The sequence below is a fragment of the Oncorhynchus tshawytscha genome, linkage group LG25 (assembly GCF_018296145.1).
Source record: "Oncorhynchus tshawytscha isolate Ot180627B linkage group LG25, Otsh_v2.0, whole genome shotgun sequence".
NCBI lineage: Eukaryota > Metazoa > Chordata > Actinopteri > Salmoniformes > Salmonidae > Oncorhynchus > Oncorhynchus tshawytscha.
In genome coordinates this window covers 32,797,745-32,819,499 of record NC_056453.1, presented here as the reverse complement: position 1 = coordinate 32,819,499, position 21,755 = coordinate 32,797,745, and the positions used below count along the sequence as shown (strand labels likewise).

Below are 21,755 nucleotides of genomic sequence, written 5' to 3'. Positions count from 1 at the left end.
AACCTCACTAATGCTCTTGTGGCTGAATGGAAGAAAATTCTCGCAGCAATTTTCCAACGTCTAGTGGGAAGCATTCCCAGAAGAGTGGAGGCTGTTGTGGCAGAAAAGGAGGAACCAACCCTACATTAACACCCATGATTTTGGAATGAGATGTTGGACGAGTGTCCACATACTTTTGGTCATGTAGTTTATTTATAAAGAGAGAAAGAGAGTTGTTATACATACTGTAGAGGTCTGTCTCGTCAAATGCATGAAAATGTGGTTGTTTAAGATATACATCAAATGATATTTGTACAGTATTTGTGGGATAATTTACATCTACCCGATGCCTTTTATGAACGTTTTCATTTACGAATACGCAATCGAAAACTTTGATGAAAGCCATCGGGTTGTCGTAGGCTAGAATAATCCACGAATGCGAATATAGTTTAATAGACAGTACCAGTAAAATATTTGGACACACCTACTCATTCAAGGGTTTTTCTTTATTTGTACTATTTTCTACATTGTAGAATAATAGTGAAGACATCAAAACTGTGAAATAACACATATGGAATCATGTAGTAACCAAAAAAAGTGATAAACAAATCAAAATATATTTTATATTTGAGATTATTATTATATTTGAGCCACCGTTTGCCTTGATGACAGCTTTGCACACTCTTGGCATTCTCTCAACCAGCTTCATGAGGTAGTCACCTGGAATGCTTTTCCAACAGTCTTGAAGGAGTTCCCACATATGCTGAGCACTTGTTGACTGCTTTTTACTTCACTCAGCGGTCCAACTCATCCCAAATCATCTCAATTGGGTTGATGTCGGGTGATTGTGGAGGCCAGGTTATCTGATGCAGCACTTTCCTTCTTGGTCAAATAGCCCTTTCACAGCCTGGAGGTGTGTTGGGTCATTGTCCTATTGAAAAACAAATGACAGTCCCACAAAAGCGAGAAGTTTCAAAATACTTAGTCGTCACCAAAGTTCCAGAGCACATCTTTAAGCAGTAACACGAGGCTGTGCTATGTCATGAATAAAGTCACAGTGACAGCAGTAAGACACACGAGGCTGTGCTATGTCATGAATAAAGTCACAGTGACAGCAGTAAGACACACGAGGCTGTGCTATGTCATGAATAAAGTCACAGTGACAGCAGTAAGACACACGAGGCTGTGCTATATCATGAATAAAGTCACAGTGACAGCAGTAAGACACACAAGGCTGTGCTATATCATGAATAAAGTCACAGTGACAGCAGTAAGACACACGAGGCTGTGCTATGTCATGAATAAAGTCACAGTGACAGCAGTAAGACACACGAGGCTGTGCTATATCATGAATAAAGTCACAGTGACAGACCTGCTGGAGGCTCCTCCAGCCACAGTTACTGTTGACTCAACATTATACTGTACAGCAGGCACACTGTCAGCTACCATTACTACTGCTGTCCCGTGGTCTTCCTCTTCATCCTTTTCAAACTAGTAACAAACGCATGTACGCACACACATCAACAGGGCTTAGCTTCAGACTAAATAGTTTACATTAGGCTGGGAGATAGGTAGGCAAGAGACGGCAAACACACAAATCCCCCCTCCCCCACAACACACACACGCAGTCAGGCTCTCATGAGGAGTATCTACAGCGGCCTGGTGGGGCAAGCTTCAGCTAGCTACACCACAGACAGGAAGAGAGGGGACGGGTCAAACACACACAGACAGACAGACAGACAGACACACAGATGGCTCATTAACACTCGCTATTTGAATAGGTGTCTGGCTGACAAGAGGCTCCATGTGAGCATGTGTGTGTGTGTGTGTGTGTGTGTGTGTGTGTGTGTGTGTGTGTGTGTGTGTGTGTGTGTGTGTGTGTGTGTGTGTGTGTGTGGTGTGTGTGTGTGTGGTGTGTGTGAGCGTGTGTGTGTGTGAGATTAGCCAGTGAGACATCACTCTACACTTGAAGCTGTGTGAAAAGGAGCTGATTCTTCTTAAAGCTGCTTGTCTTAAACATCACTGTTAGCCTTACTGTAGCTAACCAGAGAGGACCCCTTGCTTTAAGCTACTTCTATATACCCCTCTCTGTTCAACATTAACAAATCAGTTAGCAGATACTACAGTGATTCACTGTACAATAAGTTTATTTCTTCAGGAAGGGGGAAAACCATGATCATCACAAGTATAGTGGCTCAACTTTAATGTAACATTCCTCAATCGTTTCATCAATAATGTTATTGTCCAGGTTGAGAAATTCATGAATTCATCCTGCTTCTCTACATTGGTAATATTCTATTGTTCTGAATGTGGGCTGTGACCAGTCACACACTCCATTAGGTGCTGCTGAGGGGAGAGGGCTGAATAATGGCTGGAAGGCACTGGTGTAAAGTACTTAAGTAAAAATACTTTACAGTACTACGTAAGTCATTTTGGGGGGTATCTGTACTTTACTATTGACAATTTAGAAATGTTTTACTTTTACTTCACTACATTCCTAAAGAAAATAATGTACTTTTTACTCCATACATTTTCCCTGACACCCAAAAGTACTCATTGCATTTTGAATGCTTAGCAGGACAGGAAAATGGTCCAATTCACGCACTTATCAAGAGAACATCCCTGGTCATCTCTAATGCCTCTGATCTGGCGGACTCACTAAACACACGTTTCATTTGTAAATGATGTCTTAGTGTTGGAGTGTTCCCTGGCTATCTGTAAATGATGTCTTAGTGTTGGAGCCCCTGGCTATCTGTAAATGATGTCTTAGTGTTGGAGCCCCTGGCTATCTGTAAATGATGTCTTAGTGTTGGAGCCCCTGGCTATCTGTAAATGATGTCTTAGTGTTGGAGCCCCTGGCTATCTGTAAATGATGTCTTAGTGTTGGAGCCCCTGGCTATCTGTAAATGATGTCTTAGTGTTGGAGCCCCTGGCTATCTGTAAATGATGTCTTAGTGTTGGAGCCCTTGGCTATCTGTAAATGATGTCTTAGTGTTGGAGCCCCTGGCTATCTGTAAATGATGTCTTAGTGTTGGAGCCCTTGGCTATCTGTATATGATGTCTTAGTGTTGGAGCCCCTGGCTATCTGTATATGATGTCTTAGTGTTGGAGTGTTCCCTGGCTATCTGTATATGATGTCTTAGTGTTGGAGCCCCTGGCTATCTGTAAATGATGTCTTAGTGTTGGAGCCCCTGGCTATCTGTAAATGATGTCTTAGTGTTGGAGCCCCTGGCTATCTGTAAATGATGTCTTAGTGTTGGAGCCCCTGGCTATCTGTAAATGATGTCTTAGTGTTGGAGTGTTCCCCTGGCTATCTGTAAATGATGTCTTAGTGTTGGAGCCCCTGGCTATCTGTAAATGATGTCTTAGTGTTGGAGCCCCTGGCTATCTGTAAATGATGTCTTAGTGTTGGAGTGTTCCCCTGGCTATCTGTATATGATGTCTTAGTGTTGGAGCCCCTGGCTATCTGTAAATGATGTCTTAGTGTTGGAGCCCCTGGCTATCTGTAAATGATGTCTTAGTGTTGGAGCCCCTGGCTATCTGTAAATGATGTCTTAGTGTTGGAGCCCTTGGCTATCTGTATATGATGTCTTAGTGTTGGAGCCCCTGGCTATCTGTATATGATGTCTTAGTGTTGGAGCCCCTGGCTATCTGTATATGATGTCTTAGTGTTGGAGCCCCTGGCTATCTGTAAATGATGTCTTAGTGTTGGAGCCCCTGGCTATCTGTAAATGATGTCTTAGTGTTGGAGCCCCTGGCTATCTGTAAATGATGTCTTAGTGTTGGAGTGTTCCCTGGCTATCTGTAAATGATGTCTTAGTGTTGGAACCCCTGGCTATCTGTAAATGATGTCTTAGTGTTGGAGTGTTCCCCTGGTTATCTGTATATGATGTCTTAGTGTTGGAGCCCCTGGCTATCTGTAAATGATGTCTTAGTGTTGGAGCCCCTGGCTATCTGTAAATGATGTCTTAGTGTTGGAGCCCCTGGCTATCTGTAAATGATGTCTTAGTATTGGAGCCCCTGGCTATCTGTAAATGATGTCTTAGTGTTGGAGCCCCTGGCTATCTGTAAATGATGTCTTAGTGTTGGAGCCCCTGGCTATCTGTAAATGATGTCTTAGTGTTGGAGCCCCTGGCTATCTGTAAATGATGTCTTAGTGTTGGAGCCCCTGGCTATCTGTAAATGATGTCTTAGTGTTGGAGCCCCTGGCTATCTGTATATGATGTCTTAGTGTTGGAGCCCCTGGCTATCTGTAAATGATGTCTTAGTGTTGGAGCCCCTGGCTATCTGTAAATTATGTCTTAGTGTTGGAGCCCCTGGGTATCTGTAAATGATGTCTTAGTGTTGGAGCCCCTGGCTATCTGTAAATGATGTCTTAGTGTTGGAGCCCCTGGCTATCTGTAAATGATGTCTTAGTGTTGGAGCCCCTGGCTATCTGTAAATGATGTCTTAGCGTTGGAGCCCCTGGCTATCTGTAAATGATGTCTTAGTGTTGGAGCCCCTGGCTATCTGTAAATGATGTCTTAGTGTTGGAGCCCCTGGCTATCTGTATATGATGTCTTAGTGTTGGAGCCCCTGGCTATCTGTAAATGATGTCTTAGTGTTGGAGCCCCTGGCTATCTGTATATGATGTCTTAGTGTTGGAGTGTTCCCTGGCTATCTGTATATGATGTCTTAGTGTTGGAGTGTTCCCTGGCTATCTGTAAATGATGTCTTAGTGTTGGAGCCCCTGGCTATCTGTATATGATGTCTTAGTGTTGGAGCCCCTGGCTATCTGTATATGATGTCTTAGTGTTGGAGTGTTCCCTGGCTATCTGTAAATGATGTCTTAGTGTTGGAGCCCCTGGCTATCTGTAAATGATGTCTTAGTGTTGGAGCCCCTGGCTATCTGTAAATGATGTCTTAGTGTTGGAGCCCCTGGCTATCTGTATATGATGTCTTAGTGTTGGAGCCCCTGGCTATCTGTAAATGATGTCTTAGTGTTGGAGCCCCTAGCTATCTGTAAATGATGTTTGTGTTGGAGCCCCTGGCTATCTGTATATGATGTCTTAGTGTTGGAGCCCCTATATCTGTAAATGATGTCTTAGTGTTGGAGCCCCTGGCTATCTGTATATGATGTCTTAGTGTTGGAGCCCCTAGCTTGATGTCTTAGTGTTGGAGCCCCTGGCTATCTGTAAATGATGTCTTAGTGTTGGAGCCCCTGGCTATCTGTATATGATGTCTTAGTGTTGGAGCCCCTGGCTATCTGTAAATGATGTCTTAGTGTTGGAGCCCCTGGCTATCTGTAAATAAAAATGACAAATAAAATGGTGCCGTCTGGTTTGCTTAATATAAGGCATTTAATTATTTATACTTTTACTTTTGATACTTTTACTTGTGGTATATTTTAGTCAGTACATGTGCTTTTGATAGTTACGTATATTTAAAACCAAATACTTTTAGACATTTACTCAAGTAGTATATTACTTGGTGACTTTGACTTTTACTTGAGTCCTTCTCTATTTAGGTGTCTTGACTTTTACTTGAGTCATTCTCTATTTAGGTGTCTTCACTTTGACTCCAGTATGACAACTGGGTACTTCTTCCACCACTGCTGGGACGGAACGAACGGAATGGCATCACACCCCTGGAAACCATGTGTTTGATACCATTCCACCTATTCTGCTCCAGCCATTACCACGAGCCCGTCCTCCCTAATTAAGGTGCCACCAACCTCCTGTGATACACTCACAGGTAAAGGAGACCCAGCTGTGTGAGCGAGGCGGTTATGTTTCGGGTCGCAGGGTGAAAGTTCAGATCTGCACCTGTGCCTCAGCCTAAACACAATACCTGTCACCAACAGACAGCCTTTAGAGCTGATGTGTGTGTGTGTGTGTGTGTGACAGGGGAGCAAATACCTGAGCCACGTGCAAGTCCACACACATATTATTACTATTTTTAAAACATAATAGCAACTGACCTGAATTATAAAAAAGATAAATATCACACAAGCCTGGTTGCTAGACAGCCAGCCAGCCAGCCAGCCAGACACATCTCATGGGTGGGATGCATCAGACCCTTCATCCTCTTGACACGGACAAATAAACCCTACACACACATCAAATAACCTTACAATGGAAAACACTGGGGGAGATCACTCTCTAACATCATCTAACTGCTAATTACTTTCTTTTCTTTTCAGCAGGCTATCCAGGAAGTACCTCAAACTTTCTGTATTCCTCTGCCATGTGTTACTATGACAATAGAGATATATAGGTGACACAAACGGCTGTTTAAAGGTCCATTGCAGTCAAAATGCTGTTAATTCTGTGTTTAGTATCATATTGTAAAGCTGATTGAATATAACACTGTAAAAGTGTGAAAACATTTAATCAGTGTTATTTCCTGTCCGTTTCTGGTTGAAACTAGAATATGCAATGGACCTTCTAATCGGCGGGGTTTGCAAGGGTGGAGTTTCAGCTTGCCTGGGACGTCACCAAGCAGTACATTAGTTAATAGTCCAATAACAGAGTTCCAGAGTTTTCCCCTCCCAGCAAAAATTCTTGCTTGAGGAATAGTATATTTCTTTGTTGCTAAAAATAAATATTTGTTCTTCTTTTCAACCATTCTGATGTAAAACTATTACCGTTAGGTACTTAATTGTTACCCACAAATGATTTGATATCGATATAAAAACAGCCTTTAAGCTTTTGATCGCAGTATGTGAGATTCTACTGCATTGTTTTGTTGTTGCTGAGAGGAAAGGTATATGTGTCTGTGTGTACGAAAACAAACAATGCAAACAAGTGTAACAGCACCTGTGGGCAACCTGAGGGAGTCTACTGCTCTGTTTATTGATCAGATAGGATTACAGGGGACAGTCAGACAGAGGTCAAGAAGACTGATCAGCTGCATTCATCATCCACACACACAGCTGAGGCCACATAGGCTACGTTTACACAGGCAGCCCAATTCTGACCTCTGATCCGATTGGTAAAAATACCAATTATTGTTAAGAGATCAGAATTGGGCTGCCTGTATAAACACAGCCATACACACCGAGTGTCATGGATAAGTCCCTTAATCAATCAATTCATGTAATAGTTAATACACAACAGTATAATGATGTCACACCCCTAGCCACTGATCTAAGGCCAGTTTAGCATTCTCTCCAATGGTTAAGTTAGTATTTCGGGAGAGGAAGCTGATCCTAGATCTGTGTCCAACGGTTACTTCTACCTGAAGTCTTTAGAACGGCTTATTAACAGATGACTTGTGCAGAAACCTTTCAATGGAAGTTCCCCTGAAACATGAGCTCTTTCCTTCTTGACCCTTTCGAGTCAGGGCCGTAACATTCACATGATGTAAACATATTTCTGTAGTGTGGATTTTGCTTCATGCGTGGGAATCCATATTCTGTGTGTGTGCCAGTCAGCCTCTGTTTTAGCCAACGTGTCCTGTCTAAACCTTCATGTGTTCTAGTCAGTCTAGGTAAAACAAGGGTGTGACTGTAAACTGAAGTGTGTTTACATTGGAGTTATTTTAGTCAAATGCAGAGCGACATACAGGAGCAATCAGGATTAAGTGTGCCGCTCAAGGGCTCATCAGTATATGTTAAAACCTGGTCGGCTCGTGGATTTGAATCAGCAACCTTTCGGTTACGGTCCAAACGCTCTTAAGCGCTAAGCTACCTGTCACCTGTGTGGGCTAACCCATCCAAGAATTTGATCTACTCAAAGCAAAAGTACAAAGTGAGATCTGGGCAAACCCCCCCCACCCTCCTTACATCAGTGCAAATAACAAGGCAAGATGGAATTTATCTTCCAATGAATTGTCCAAAGATCCATGGTGATTCTCTCCATTCTTTCTATACACCAAAGCCAACCAACGTTAGTACTGTAGGGGTTCAGGAATCACTTTAACTCAATAGTTCCTCTCAGAATATATTTACTGTACTTTACAACTTACTGGCAGCAATATATTTAAGTTATATATATATATATTTAAGTCTATATTTTGAGAGAAATTCCTGATTTCAAACCTCAAGAAGAGGTTTACGTCTCTACCAGTTCACGAAATTACAAACTGATACTAGGTCTGTGGTTAAGGCGATCTTGTACATGAAGCCTATAAACAATTGTCTGGGTTTACACAAATGCCTCCAAAAGGCCCACTGTCACTCACACCTGGCCAAATGATATTACTCAAGAGCTTTATTGGGATGGTCACAGTGCCCCCTGGTGGGGCTTACAGTGAACAACATTCTCATCCAGATACATTAAAACGCAAGAATTAACACTACAGGTAGACTCCGTAACAGATCATCATACAAAGCTGGGCGACTTCCCGCTAACACATAACAATAACAGAATCCAAATCTGCCAAGATGACCGCCACTACTGGCTATTTCCAATCTGCGCCTCAATTAGACAATCTTGTTATTAATTTCCGAAAGCAGGAAGTGGCCAACTGTCTGTGTATGATGAGGTCATAGTCTGCCTTTAAGAACACCGACAGAACAGCTGTCGTCAAATTCATCCCAACAATACTCTGAAAGGTGCTGGACACTTCACATATTTCACAACTAAATCCGCTGGAGTAAAACAGAAGCATCTCTTTCAGGTTGACGTTTATGTGCGTTATATGGGTATACATTGAACACGTACTGTCAATACATCACCTATTCACTTTCATAGTGTATTGTAAATCCTCAGTTTCAAACAGTTTAGCAGAGATGTTGATGGTTGAGCCACAGATGGAAGTGTCTTATTGGCAGTCTGAACGGGGTAAATAAGAGGTGGGTATTGGTTGGTTTATGTGCGTATCGATTCTTCCTTATTTCTCCCTCGCTCTGAACACCTGCTCCACTGGAAGGAGATTTATAGATTAAAAAAGGAAGAGATGGTGAAGAGATATGGCTGAAAGAAAATAGGACATGATTTATTTTTCCTCCCGCTGCAACGCGACCCTCTTCTCGTGCTGGTGCTTGGTGATTCCGTACTTGAAGAACTCATAGACAGACCAGCTGATGGCTGTGGAGGGCATCTGATAGATCACCCTGGCCTGGACTCCTTTAAAGAACCCAGGCAGGCCACCCAGCCTGTACACTGTCCGGAAGGCATGGGCCAGGCCCGTGATGTGTCTGTGTGTACCCTGACCTCCACCCTGGCCTGCAGCGGGGAGCCCCACCAGGGACTCCTGGGTGTTGAGCAGGGTCTTGCAGACATCCAGAGGGGTGGTGGCTGCAGCAGCGATGGCCCCGGCCAGGGCTCCAGACACCATGTGTGAGGAGGGGTTGTACTGTCTGTGGGGGTTGAGCAGCTCCTGGAGGTACTCGTAGGTCATGAAGTGGAGAGCCTGGAAGGGGACGTTCATGGTGAGCTGGGTGGTGTAGGAGCGGTAAAAGGCCCCAGGGCCCTCGCTCTGCCACACGGCACGCACACAGTCCATCACGCCGCGGTACGGAGAGTTATACATCTGCAAACGCTGCTTCACCACTGGGCAGGGAGAAAAAGAGGGAGGGAGGGACAAGTGAGTCGAGGAGAGGGAGGGAGGGACAAGTGAGTCGAGGAGAGGGAGGGAGGGACAAGTGAGTCGAGGAGAGGGAGGGAGGGACAAGGGACAAGTGAGTCGAGGAGGAGGGAGGGAGGGACAAGTGAGTCGAGGAGAGGGATGGAGGGACAAGTGAGTCGAGGAGAGGGAGGAAGGGACAAGTGAGTAGAGGAGAGGGATGAAGGGACAAGTGAGTAGAGGGGAGAGGGAGTGAAGGGACAAGTGAGTGAGGAGAGGGAGGAGGGAGTGAGTAGGGAGGAAGGGACAAGTGAGTAGAGGAGAGGGAGGAAGGGACAAGTGAGTAGAGGAGAGGGAGGAAGGGACAAGTGAGTAGAGGAGAGGGAGGGGAAGGGACAAGTGAGTAGAGGAGAGGGAGGAAGGGACAAGTGAGTAGAGGAGAGGGAGGAAGGGACAAGTGGGTAGAGGAGAGGGAGGAAGGGACAAGTGAGAGGAGAGGAGAGGGACAAGGAGGAAGGGACAAGTGAGTAGAGGAGGGAGACAAGGGAGGAAGGGACAAGTGAGTAGAGGAGAGGGAGGAAGGGACAAGTGAGTAGAGGAGGGAGGGGAGGAAGGGACAAGTGAGTAGAGGAGAGGGAGGAAGGGACAAGTGAGTAGAGGGGAGGGAGGAAGGGACAAGTGAGTAGAGGGGAGGGAGGAAGGGACAAGTGAGTAGAGGGGAGGGAGGAAGGGAGGAAGGGACAAGTGAGTAGAGGGGAGGGAGGAAGGGACAAGTAGGTAGAGGGGAGGGAGGAAGGGACAAGTGAGTAGAGGGGAGGGAGGAAGGGACAAGTGTATAGAGGAGAGGGAGGAAGGGACAGGTGTTTAGAGGGAGGAAAGGACAGGTGAGTAGAGGGAGGGATGGAGGGAACATTAGAAAGACAGGATTGCCAGGTGTGTTTCCATCATCAGGAACAGAGTCCAGAGAATGAAAAAGAAATACCAAAATGATGGACCAAATAAAACATCTGCACAGTCATAACTTCCTCAAAGGATTTAACAGATTTATTTAGGCTGTTGAAGCTAAAAACCTGCTCCCTCCCTCTCCCTCAACCTGCCCCCCACGCCCCAATCTCCCCCTCCACCTAGCTAGCAGGTAGAGTAAACAGGCTAGGCCCTAGAGGTACAAGGTGCTAAACCTGCAGAGGGAGCTCTGACACAGTGGTTTATCTGCAGCAAACAACATCTCAGTGTCCTTAACTTCTTGAGTGTAGGTGGCAGGATTTTCGTTTTTGGCTAAAAGACGTACCCATTTGAAACTGCCTATTTCGCAGGCCCAGAAACAAGAATATGCATAATTGTCAGATTAGGATAGAAAATACTCTAATGTTTCCAAAACTGTCAAAATATTGTCTGTGAGTATAACAGAACTGATAATGCAGGCGAAAACCTGAGGAAAATCAAACCAGGAAGTGCCATTTTTCCTGAAAGGTCTCTGTTCCATTGGATGGCTTGCCTCCATTTAAAGGGATATCAACCAGATTGCTTTTCTTATGGCTTCCTCAAGGTGTCAGTCTTTAGACAGTTTCAGGCTTTTATTTTGAAAAAATGAGCGAGAAAGATAACATCGCGTCAGTGGATAGCTGGGTGTTTGCAGAGTTTTGCTTGCACAACAGTGTGGGGCAGCCATTGTCTCTCCCTCTCCTATTGAAAAAGTGACAGTCCCGGTTGATATATTATCGATTATATATTTTAAAAACAACCTGAGGATTGATTATAAAAAAACGTTTGACATGTTTCTGTGGACATTACGGATACTATTTGGAATTTTCGACTACGATGTCGTGACCGCTCGAGCCTGTGGATTTCTGAACATAACGCGCCAAACAAATGGAGGTATTTTGGATATAAAAATAATCTTTATGGAACAAAAGGAACATTTATTGTGTAACTGGGAGTCTCGTGAGTGCAAACATCCGAAGATCAAAGGTAAGCGATTTAATCTATTGCTTTTCTGACTTTCGTGCCCAATCTACTTGGCTGCTAGTGTTTGTAATATGTTGTCTACTGAGAGAGATGTTCTTACATAAACACTTGTTGTACTTTCCCTGAAAAGTTGTATTGAAATCTGACATGCCAGGTGGATTAACAACAAGCTAAGCTGTGTTTTGTTATATTACACTTGTGATTTCATGAAAATGAAATATTTTTAGTAATTTAATTTGAATTTGGTGCTCTGCAGTTCAGCGGGTGTTGATGAAAATGATCCCGCTAAAGGGATGGGTGCGTCAAGAAGTTTAATACACCCCATGCATCAGAAGGAGAAAAGCAGGTTCAAAGCAGTGCCGTGAGACCTGTGTCCCTGGCCCTCACCCAGGGAAAGAGATAGATTATTTATAGACAGAGAAATGTACCTTCAGATGGGTTCATGGCTGCGTCATGAAGCAATGTGGCTACACACCCTGCCGTACCTGTAACACACACACACACCCCAATGGTGAACAACAACAAGAGAGAGAGAAAGATTGCAGAGAATGAACAAAAAAGCAGAGGAGAAATCATCTAGTTCTCTCTAGTGGTAAAACAGGACATCATCACTGCTGATGGACCAGAGTTAAAACTTCTCTTCCTCTACTGGGCACGTCTGCAATCTCTTACCCTGCCTCTCCCTTGACTTGGAAACAAGGGAGAGAGAAAAAGCAGAGAAGACAGCAGACCTGGGAAGAAGAGAGAGAAAAAGCAGAGAAGACAGCAGACCTGGGAAGAAGAGAGAGAAAAAGCAGAGAAGACAGCAGACCTGGGAAGAAGAGAGAGAAAAAGCAGAGAAGACAGCAGACCTGGGAAGAAGAGAGAGAAAAAGCAGAGAAGACAGCAGACCTGGGAAGAAGAGAGAGAAAAAGCAGAGAAGACAGCAGACCTGGGAAGAAGAGAGAGAAAAAGCAGAGAAGACAGCAGACCTGGGAAGAAGAGAGAGAAAAAGCAGAGAAGACAGCTGACCTGGGAAGAAGAGAGAGAAAAAGCAGAGAAGACAGCAGACCTGGGAAGAAGAGAGAGAAAAAGCAGAGAAGACAGCAGACCTGGGAAGAAGAGAGAGAAAAAGCAGAGAAGACAGCAGACCTGGGAAGAAGAGAGAGAAAAAGCAGAGAAGACAGCAGACCTGGGAAGAAGAGAGAGAAAAAGCAGAGAAGACAGCAGACCTGGGAAGAAGAGAGAGAAAAAGCAGAGAAGACAGCAGACCTGGGAAGACGAGAGAAAAAGCAGAGAAGACAGCAGACCTGGGAAGAAGAGAGAAAAAAAGCAGAGAAGACAGCAGACCTGGGAAGAAGAGAGAGAAAAAGCAGAGAAGACAGCAGACCTGGGAAGAAGAGAGAGAAAAAGCAGAGAACAGAAACAGGGATAAATAGAGCAATATTCTGTAGTACTTGCTTTGTCTGAGCAAACTGTGTTTCAAGTTTCTTGTCGTGCAAATTAGAACTGTGTGGACAGACCTAGATGGCAGCTACTTGGTGAACTCTCAGAGGACTGTTAGTCTGGTTCTAACTGCAGTCTGCTTTCCTTTCACATGCTCTCTAATAAAGCTAGTTACAACTATGGGGGACAGAAACAATTCCTGCAGTAATAATAGTGTCTTTCTTTACCCTCTGAAGGTCTCTGATGCAGTCAGTCTGTGAATGTGGCTGACTCGGCAGAATGCTGACCATTCATACGGGGTCATATCAGCCGCGCGGCCAGATAAATACCACTCCTACTAGCCTCCAGGGCCAGAATTAGACCCCACCACCAGCTGATACCCCGCCAGAGTGGCTGGTGATGTTTTTCATCACACTGGCGAGTGGACCAACAAGTTAGTTTCAGGCCAATCAATCAATTAAAATGTATTTTATAAAGCTCTTTTTACATCAGCAGTTATACAGATAACCGGCCTAAAACCCCAAAGAGCAAGCAAGGGAAAAACTCCCTAGAAAGACAGGAACCTAGGACAAAACCAAGAGAGAAACCAGGGCCTGCTTACTGTCTGGGTATGAGAGAGCCTGGAGCTCAAGCAGTAGTCCTGTCTACTGTCCACAGAATGGGGCTATAGGAACAATGTAGCACCACTCCTCAGCCACTGTGCTCCAGGTGGCAGGCTGACTCACCCACCCACCCACACAACTCAGTGTCTGAGAGCAAGGTTCATCTAGGTTAGTCCAAGTAGCATCTACTTAGTGCCCAGGGGAGAAAACGGCCTCTCCCTCTCTGCAGTGTGAACCAACATTACAGGACTACAGAACTAAATAATTCACTACTTGATTGAGTTGCTAAAAATAATATTGGAAACCCCAAATGAAATGAGTGTTTACAAGACCAAAACAAGGTAATTTACTGTATGTAGGTTGCATAGGAGAAGTACAGGCGTGGTATGCACACATGTGCATTTGGTGCATGTGCTTTGCATGTATATGCCTTGTGTGTGCTGTGTTTTCCCGGTATACCGTTGGCCAGGTGGCTGTTAGCACCGGGATGGATGATGTCACCCAGACTCTTCTTCAGTTTCTCGTAGCAGGCGAAGTAGAGAGCATGCGCCGGTCCTGCCCCCACGGCCGTGGCATTCAGCCCTCTCATTGGTCGCCAGACACCCTCTGTGGTTATGATTCGCCGAAGCGCGTCCATCACATTCCGGTAGCGGGCAGCAGGCTCAGGCTGTAGGCTCTGCATTCGCGTCTACACAGGGGAGAGGTTAGAGGTCACAGACCTACTGGTTACCCAAGTCATAACCTAACCACACACTTCTCACCATACCATAATCTAACCAGAATGTTTAAATTACATTTGAGAACCTTCCATGTTGGAATAAAATCTTAGCAGAGGTGGGATGAGTGCAGTAGTTGTAATATATTAAAAAAGCCAAGTCATAATATTGGCAGTGCTTCCACATGCTAGATAGTTTCACGTTTGGACATTTTGAGTGGTCGTGCCCCCCCCGTGTTAAACAGAAGGACGTGTTGAATAAGGAGACCCAAGGTCAGAGGGACATAGCCTGCCTTTCTGTGAGCCACTCCTCCCAGCAGCACTCACACGCCCTGCCCCTACACACACTCCTTTCTGTGAGCCACTCCCCCCAGCAGCACTCACACGCCCTGCCCCTACACACACTCCTTTCTGTGAGCCACTCCTCCCAGCAGCACTCACACACCCTGCCCCTACACACACTCCTTTCTGTGAGCCACTCCTCCCAGCAGCACTCACACACCCTGCCCCTACACACACTCCTTTCTGTGAGCCACTCCCCCAGCAGCACTCACACACCCTGCCCCTACACACACTCCTTTCTGTGAGCCACTCCCCCAGCAGCACTCACATGCCCTGCCCCTACACACACTCCTTTCTGTGAGCCACTCCCCCAGCAGCACTCACACGCCCTGCCCCTATACACACTCCTTTCTGTGAGCCACTCCCCCAGCAGCACTCACACGCCCTGCCCCTACACACACTCCTTTCTGTGAGCCACTCCCCCAGCAGCACTCACACGCCCTGCCCCTACACACACTCCTTTCTGTGAGCCACTCCCCCAGCAGCACTCACACGCCCTGCCCCTACACACACTCCTTTCTGTGAGCCACTCCCCCAGCAGCACTCACACGCCCTGCCCCTACACACACTCCTTTCTGTGAGCCACTCCCCCAGCAGCACTCACACGCCCTGCCCCTACACACACTCCTTTATGTGAGCCACTCCCCCAGCAGCACTCACACGCCCTGCCCCTACACACACACTCCTTTATGTGAGCCACTCCCCCAGCAGCACTCACACGCCCTGCCCCTACACACACTCCTTTATGTGAGACACTCCTCCCAGCAGCACTCACATGCCCTGCCCCTACACACACTCCTTTCTGTGAGCCACTCCTCCCAGCAGCACTCACATGCCCTGCCCCTACACACACTCCTTTCTGTGAGCCACTCCTCCCAGCAGCACTCACGCCCTGCCCCTACACACACTCCTTTATGTGAGCCACTCCTCCCAGCAGCACTCACACGCCCTGCCCCTACACACACTCCTTTATGTGAGCCACTCCTCCCAGCAGCACTCACACGCCCTGCCCCTACACACACTCCTTTATGTGAGCCACTCCCCCAGCAGCACTCACACGCCCTGCCCCTACACACACACTCCTTTCTGTGAGCCACTCCCCCAGCAGCACTCACACGCCCTGCCCCTACACACACACTCCTTTCTGTGAGCCACTCCTCCCAGCAGCACTCACACGCCCTGCCCCTACACACACTCCTTTATGTGAGCCACTCCCCCCAGCAGCACTCACACGCCCTGCCCCTACACACACTCCTTTCTGTGAGCCACTCCTCCCAGCAGCACTCACACGCCCTGCCCCTACACACACTCCTTTATGTGAGCCACTCCCCCAGCAGCACTCACACGCCCTGCCCCTACACACACTCCTTTATGTGAGCCACTCCCCCAGCAGCACTCACACGCCCTGCCCCTACACACACTCCTTTCTGTGAGCCACTCCTCCCAGCAGCACTCACACGCCCTGCCCCTACACACACTCCTTTATGTGAGCCACTCCCCCAGCAGCACTCACACGCCCTGCCCCTACACACACTCCTTTCTGTGAGCCGCTCCCCCCAGCAGCACTCACACGCCCTGCCCCTACACACACTCCTTTTCGCTGGGCCAGTGTCCAGGTTCAGAGTTCATCCCGTGAGGATTAGGGTTGCACATTTTGGGGAATATCCACAGGTGGAAACTGTCCATGGGAATATATGGAAATTAACAGAAATATATGGAAATTAATACCATTTAAACTGTGGAATTATTTGCATTGAATATATTTACCCTATCATACAGAGACATAATTGCAAATGATTAAATCCTTCCAATAGAAAAAAAACAAAAAAAACAATTGAGTGACAAATTGAACTTTAATTAAATGAGTTGACTCTTCACATGAGATGATTTCACTGAACAACAAAAGGGAATATTGAATTATCTCCAATGATCCATCATATCTCCCAAAAATTGTATTGGTCAGTCTGTTGTGTCCTTTGGTGTGTGTGCTCCCAAACAAGGACCAGTTGCGCTCTGAGGTGACTGATATTGGTGGGATTTGGAGGATGATTGTGGGGAAAGAGCCTCAGATCCACAAAGTCCTCTCCACCAGGTGGCTGATGAGATGTTGGCACGACTGCCATATTGCATCTCCATCCCAAAGCCCTTGCTTGGGAGTGTACTCCGCCAGACTGCCAAGAACTTTGCCCTCTTCCAGGCCAAGGTGGCGAGACACAATAGTGATGACAGCATATTCCTTGTTGATCTCTGCACCAGACAGGATGCTCTTGCCAGCATACTTGGGGTCCAACATGTACGTTGCAGTGTGTTTGGGCTTCAGGCACAAGTCTTCATGCTTTTTGATGCATTTCAGAACTGTAGTTTCCTCTGCTTGGCACAACAGTGAAGTGGGCAGGGCAGTATGGATTTATTATATTACATCTGCAAGCAGAGTCTGAACATCAGACAGGATGGCATTGTCTTCCTCAATCTATGCAATGGCTACTGCTATAAGTTTCCCTCTGCTTACCACTCTTTCCCAAAATACATCATCCAGTAGGATCCTCTTGATGGGGCTGTCCATATCGGCAGACTGTGATATGGCCATTTCTTGGAGACTCCTTCCCATCCAGGAGACTGTCAAACATGATGACAACACCACCCCAACGGGTTGTTGCTAGGCAGCTTCAATGTGGTGCTCTTATTCTTCTCACTTTGCTTTGAGGTAGACTGCTGCTATAACTTGATGACCCTTCACATATCTAACCCATTTCCTTGGCTCTCTTGTAGTGTTTTCAGTGCCATGATGTCCTTGAGGAGCAGATTCAATGTATGAGCATCACAGCCAATGGGTGTGATGTGAGGGTAGGACTCCTCCACTTGAGACCAAGCAGCCTTCAGGTTCGCAGCATTGTCTGTCACCAGTGCAAATACCTTCTGTGGTCCAAGGTCATTGATGACTGCCTTCAGCTCATCTGCAATGTAGAGACCGGTGTGTCTGTTGTCCCTTGTGTCTGTGCTCTTGTAGAATACTGGTGGAGGGATGGAGATCTAGTTAATTATTCCTTGCCCACAAACATTTGACCACCCATCAGAGATAGGTTCAGGGTTCATCCTCTCTCTGTGAGGCTAGGGGCCAGTGTCAAGGTTCAGGGTTCATCCTCTCCCTGTGAGGCTAGGGGCCAGTGTCAAGGTTAAGGGTTCATCCTCTCACTTTGAGGCTAGGGGCCAATGTCAAGGTTCAGGGTTCATCCTCTCTCTGTGAGGCTAGGGACCAGTGTCAAGGTTAAGGGTTCATCCTCTCACTTTGAGGCTAGGGGCCAGTGTCAAGGTTCAGGGTTCATCCTCTCTCTGTGAGGCTAGGGGCCAGTGTCAAGGTTCAGGGTTCATCCTCTCTCTGTGAGGCTAGGGACCAGCTAGTGCTGTGAAACGCATAGAGGGTCTTCTAATAACGTCCAAAGGAGAGGCCCGGGCTACAGCTGAATGGACAACACATGCTGATTGCTTGCTGCACTGTGTATGTCAGTGTGTTACAGGAACTGTAAAGCACTGTGGAATGCCGGGCCTGTAAGAGAGAGCAGACTCCTACACGTCAACCAACCATGCATGCATAATGTAGCAGTACCTGGATGGGTTTGAAACCTTTAGAAGATCGCCATCTTGTAAGATATTTGATGTCAATGTTTCAATGAGACTTCGGTATGAATCAATGTTAAAGGTAATGAGAACAGTTCTCTCAGCCACGACACACGATATGTAGCCTATGGTTGTGTATTGCAGAGAGCTTAGCTTGTCTAGAAAGAGCCTTTCTAACCTCAACCTTTGGAATGAGTGTAAACAACGAGTTGACATTATCTCTACTGTGCAATCTGTGTGACAACCACTGCAAGCTATTTTCAGAGGATTATCAACTGTTAGTCCACTGGGGTCAGCTGTCAGCTTGAGCTAGGTCCCCTCTGTAGAGATCTGCTAATGTGTTTATAAGTAAAGACGGTCAATGCCATGTTGTTTGACAGGTGACATGATTTATAGATCAGTGAGTCTGTGTCTCAGGCTGCCCTTCCTCTGCAAGCAGACTGTTTCACTGTCTGGGCTGCACCTCAATACTTTAAAAGACACATGCTTTCCTAGTCTCCTTTACTTCGTCTGCGCGCATTTGAAAACTCAGTATATGTGAAAGCAACACGGTGGCTGGATGCCAACTGGGAACATGCTTTTTTTCGACTGTCCTGTTCTTTCATGTCATTGAAGAGAGGAGACGGGGAGAGGAAGCCATTTTAGACGACTGAGACGAAGCCCAAGCTGTGTGAGCAGCACCTGGATCAGAGGTAGGAAATACAGCTGGGAAAGACAGATGAATCTCCGCTTTGTTCTGAGAGAGCCCTGCTCTCCCACCTGACACTAACAGCTGACTCGTCTCCCTACCTGACTGCTCTGACTCGGTTGCTCTGTCTCTGCTAACTGCATAGTTGTACACAATGACCGCAGCGGTCTACAAATCTCCCTGAATCTTAAATAACTACTCAATATTATTTGTAGATCAGTCAGTCACAATTTACCAATGATATATCACAGTTTTGATGCTCCCAAACACCACCAATCATTTCCATCAGTGACCAACTCATGACTCTCTCTACAGGGACCACAAAATATACCAGACAAAATGCTGGGCTCTCATGTGCAGAGCAGACCTAAATCAGTGAGTGGGCCTGTCAAAACAGCATAGGCTAATGTAACGTAACACATCTTGTTTACATAACACCTAAGTCATCCCGGCTAAGCACTTCATCCAAAACACATTTAAAGTCTTATAACAATAAACAGAACTATGGTTCTAAGAGTGTGCAGTGGTAGAGCCACCCTGTCAGCCTAATTCTGCATAATGAGCACAGCAACATAGAAGCATTGTGCTCTTAATTCCAGGACATCCAGCCCGGTATTTTCTGTAAACAAAGAACAGTTCTACTCCATCTAAATGCTGCCAGGTAGCAATTAGCATTGCAAGTTCGTTTTGCATGGCCCGATGCCCCGGGTGTGCGGAGTTTCACATTGTACACCATTGGTTTCTATCGAATCTCCTTCCAATCGGGGAACCGGGCCATGCAAAACGAACTCACCCATTGACGATCTAATACTTTTTGACAGAATCCAGGGTGCCTGTACTAACCTATGGGTTCTCCTCTTGAATACAGGGACAGTTTGGAAATACAGGGAGTTACACCTAGAAGCCATATGCATGCTACAAGCAGTTTGGAACGTTTTCAAATGTAACGTTAGCTACTAATCGATCACATACTCTCCTACGGTTACTGTTCACCTAGCTAGCTGGTGGGCAACAGTCAGCGGGTGATGTGTATACATGTACAGGAAATGGGGCACATGTGCTGCTTCATTCCACCTAACGGTCTCCTTTCTCAAAGCGAATAATAACTTTGCGTGTTATTAGTATGAAAAACTACCTGGGGGGGTGCACACTAATGGCAATAGGGACCATAGTAAATTGCAGTAGGAAAATGTTAAGCCTAAACCCATTATATCAGGCGCCAACTAAATAGCTGGCTACAGTACTAGCTAATCATCATTCACCCCCAGACTCGAGCCGACGCACAGCCAGAGGCCGACCTTGAGGTTTTGGTTCGCTAACTAACAGCTAAAATGGCTAACGTTAGACAGCTAGCTAATAAGATGGCAACAACGGCAATATTCACTTCCTAAAAGTTTACCTTTCCATTTTATTGAAATTCTGTATTGCCAAAGTTAAGTTAATGAATATGGCGACTAATTATGTGACAAATTTAACTTGTGTGCACTGCAGTAACTAACTAGCTAGGTAACGTTACCTACATCTAGCAAGTAGAGCAGGCTCGATCCACTGATATTCGTAGTGGATGGAAGTTAAAAAATTTATGCTCGTTAGCATGCTAAGTTAGCGTCCTAGCTGAAATGTTAGCCTGTCTGGTTTCGACCTTGCCTCATATGTGCTGTGACTGACAAACTTATTGACAAGGTGGCCACCAATCGGATTCAAATGATTGCTGAAGCCACATCATGACGAGCAAAGTAATGTCTAACCCTCCAATGTAATGTGCCCAAGCTCCAAGACCAGTCGGTTAACTATCTAAGTTAGCGGCTAACGCTAGCCCAACATAGCCTACCGCGTTACCTTGACACAGTCGATGGGGAACATCAGGCAATGCTCCATGATCCCAGCCACTGCTCCTGCAAACATGTGGGTGCTCGTGGAAGCGCCTTGCGGCAAACCCTCATACTCCGGTTCCGATGCATCTGCTATTTCAGGAGGGCCACCGCTAAACTGAACAGTCTGGATCTCTGCCTCGCCTCCGATCCGGGGAGACAAATTCCCAACGAGGCTCTCCGACACTCCCCAGATCCTTCCACTGAACCATCGGACCTCTGCGCCGGCTGAGGCTCCAGCAACCCCGGCGTTCCCGCCTGCTGTCTCCGCTGTCATCCGATGCCTTCTCGGGAAACCATCCGCTTCCATTGGAATCTCGATGGACAGTCTTTACTTTATGCCCCGATGGCACTCCGTCTAAGGCGGTTTCGTGTTCGCGTACCGTTGGTAGTTTTTTACATTCCCGTCCCAGATGTTTACCGGTCGTACACCGTTTCCACGCCCCGCCTCCCTCAGTCCCCAGAGCGGACAGGTCCACGCAGTGTTTGGGAAAGGCTTGCCTCTGCCGAAACCCCAACAACCGGATGTTCCGGTTTTCAGGGGAAGTGGGAAGAGAGCCTGTGACGCGACGGCCGCTTTTGGACGTTAACATAATGTGGTTGGTTGAGCTATAACTGCATTTTCTATTGCATCAGGATTAAAACGGAATGTTTCTAAATGTGAAACGTTATGTTTATTTGACTCTGATGATAAAGAAATTGAAAATATTCCTGTAAAGGACTGTGTAAAAATTTAGGAATACATCTGTCAAAAAACCACTCAGTCAGACAACATTTGAATTTCTCTCCTAAAATTAAGAGAACTAAACATATATTTAATAATTGGCTACAAAGAGATCTTTCTATACTTGGGAGAGTACTTCTGCCCAAGGCAGAGGGTCTGTCTCGTTTTGTGTACCCCTCATTATCGTTATGTGTAAATCCAGCTACTTGTAAAGAGATCAATAAGACCTTTCTTGACTTCATCTAGAAAAATAAGCCTCACAAACGAAAGAAATCTGTCCTTTCTAACCAAAGAGCTGAAGGCGGTCTAGAAGTGTTGGATTTTGTTGACATAAATAACA

The 21,755-nt window shown here is 46.2% G+C and overlaps 1 protein-coding gene across 1 annotated transcript; it reads right to left on the bottom strand.

The window, feature by feature from the left end:
- Nucleotides 1–6,791: 6,791 nt before the first annotated feature.
- Nucleotides 6,792–21,241, bottom strand: LOC112247659 (mitoferrin-2). The gene is made up of 4 exons (XM_024416469.2): nucleotides 20,660–21,241; nucleotides 13,920–14,148; nucleotides 11,862–11,918; nucleotides 6,792–9,455 (listed from the first exon to the last, which is right to left on the bottom strand). The coding sequence occupies exons 1-4, from the start codon at nucleotides 20,999–21,001 to the stop codon at nucleotides 8,899–8,901; spliced, it is 1,185 nt and encodes a 394-aa protein (XP_024272237.1). The 5' UTR covers nucleotides 21,002–21,241; the 3' UTR covers nucleotides 6,792–8,898.
- Nucleotides 21,242–21,755: the final 514 nt, after the last annotated feature.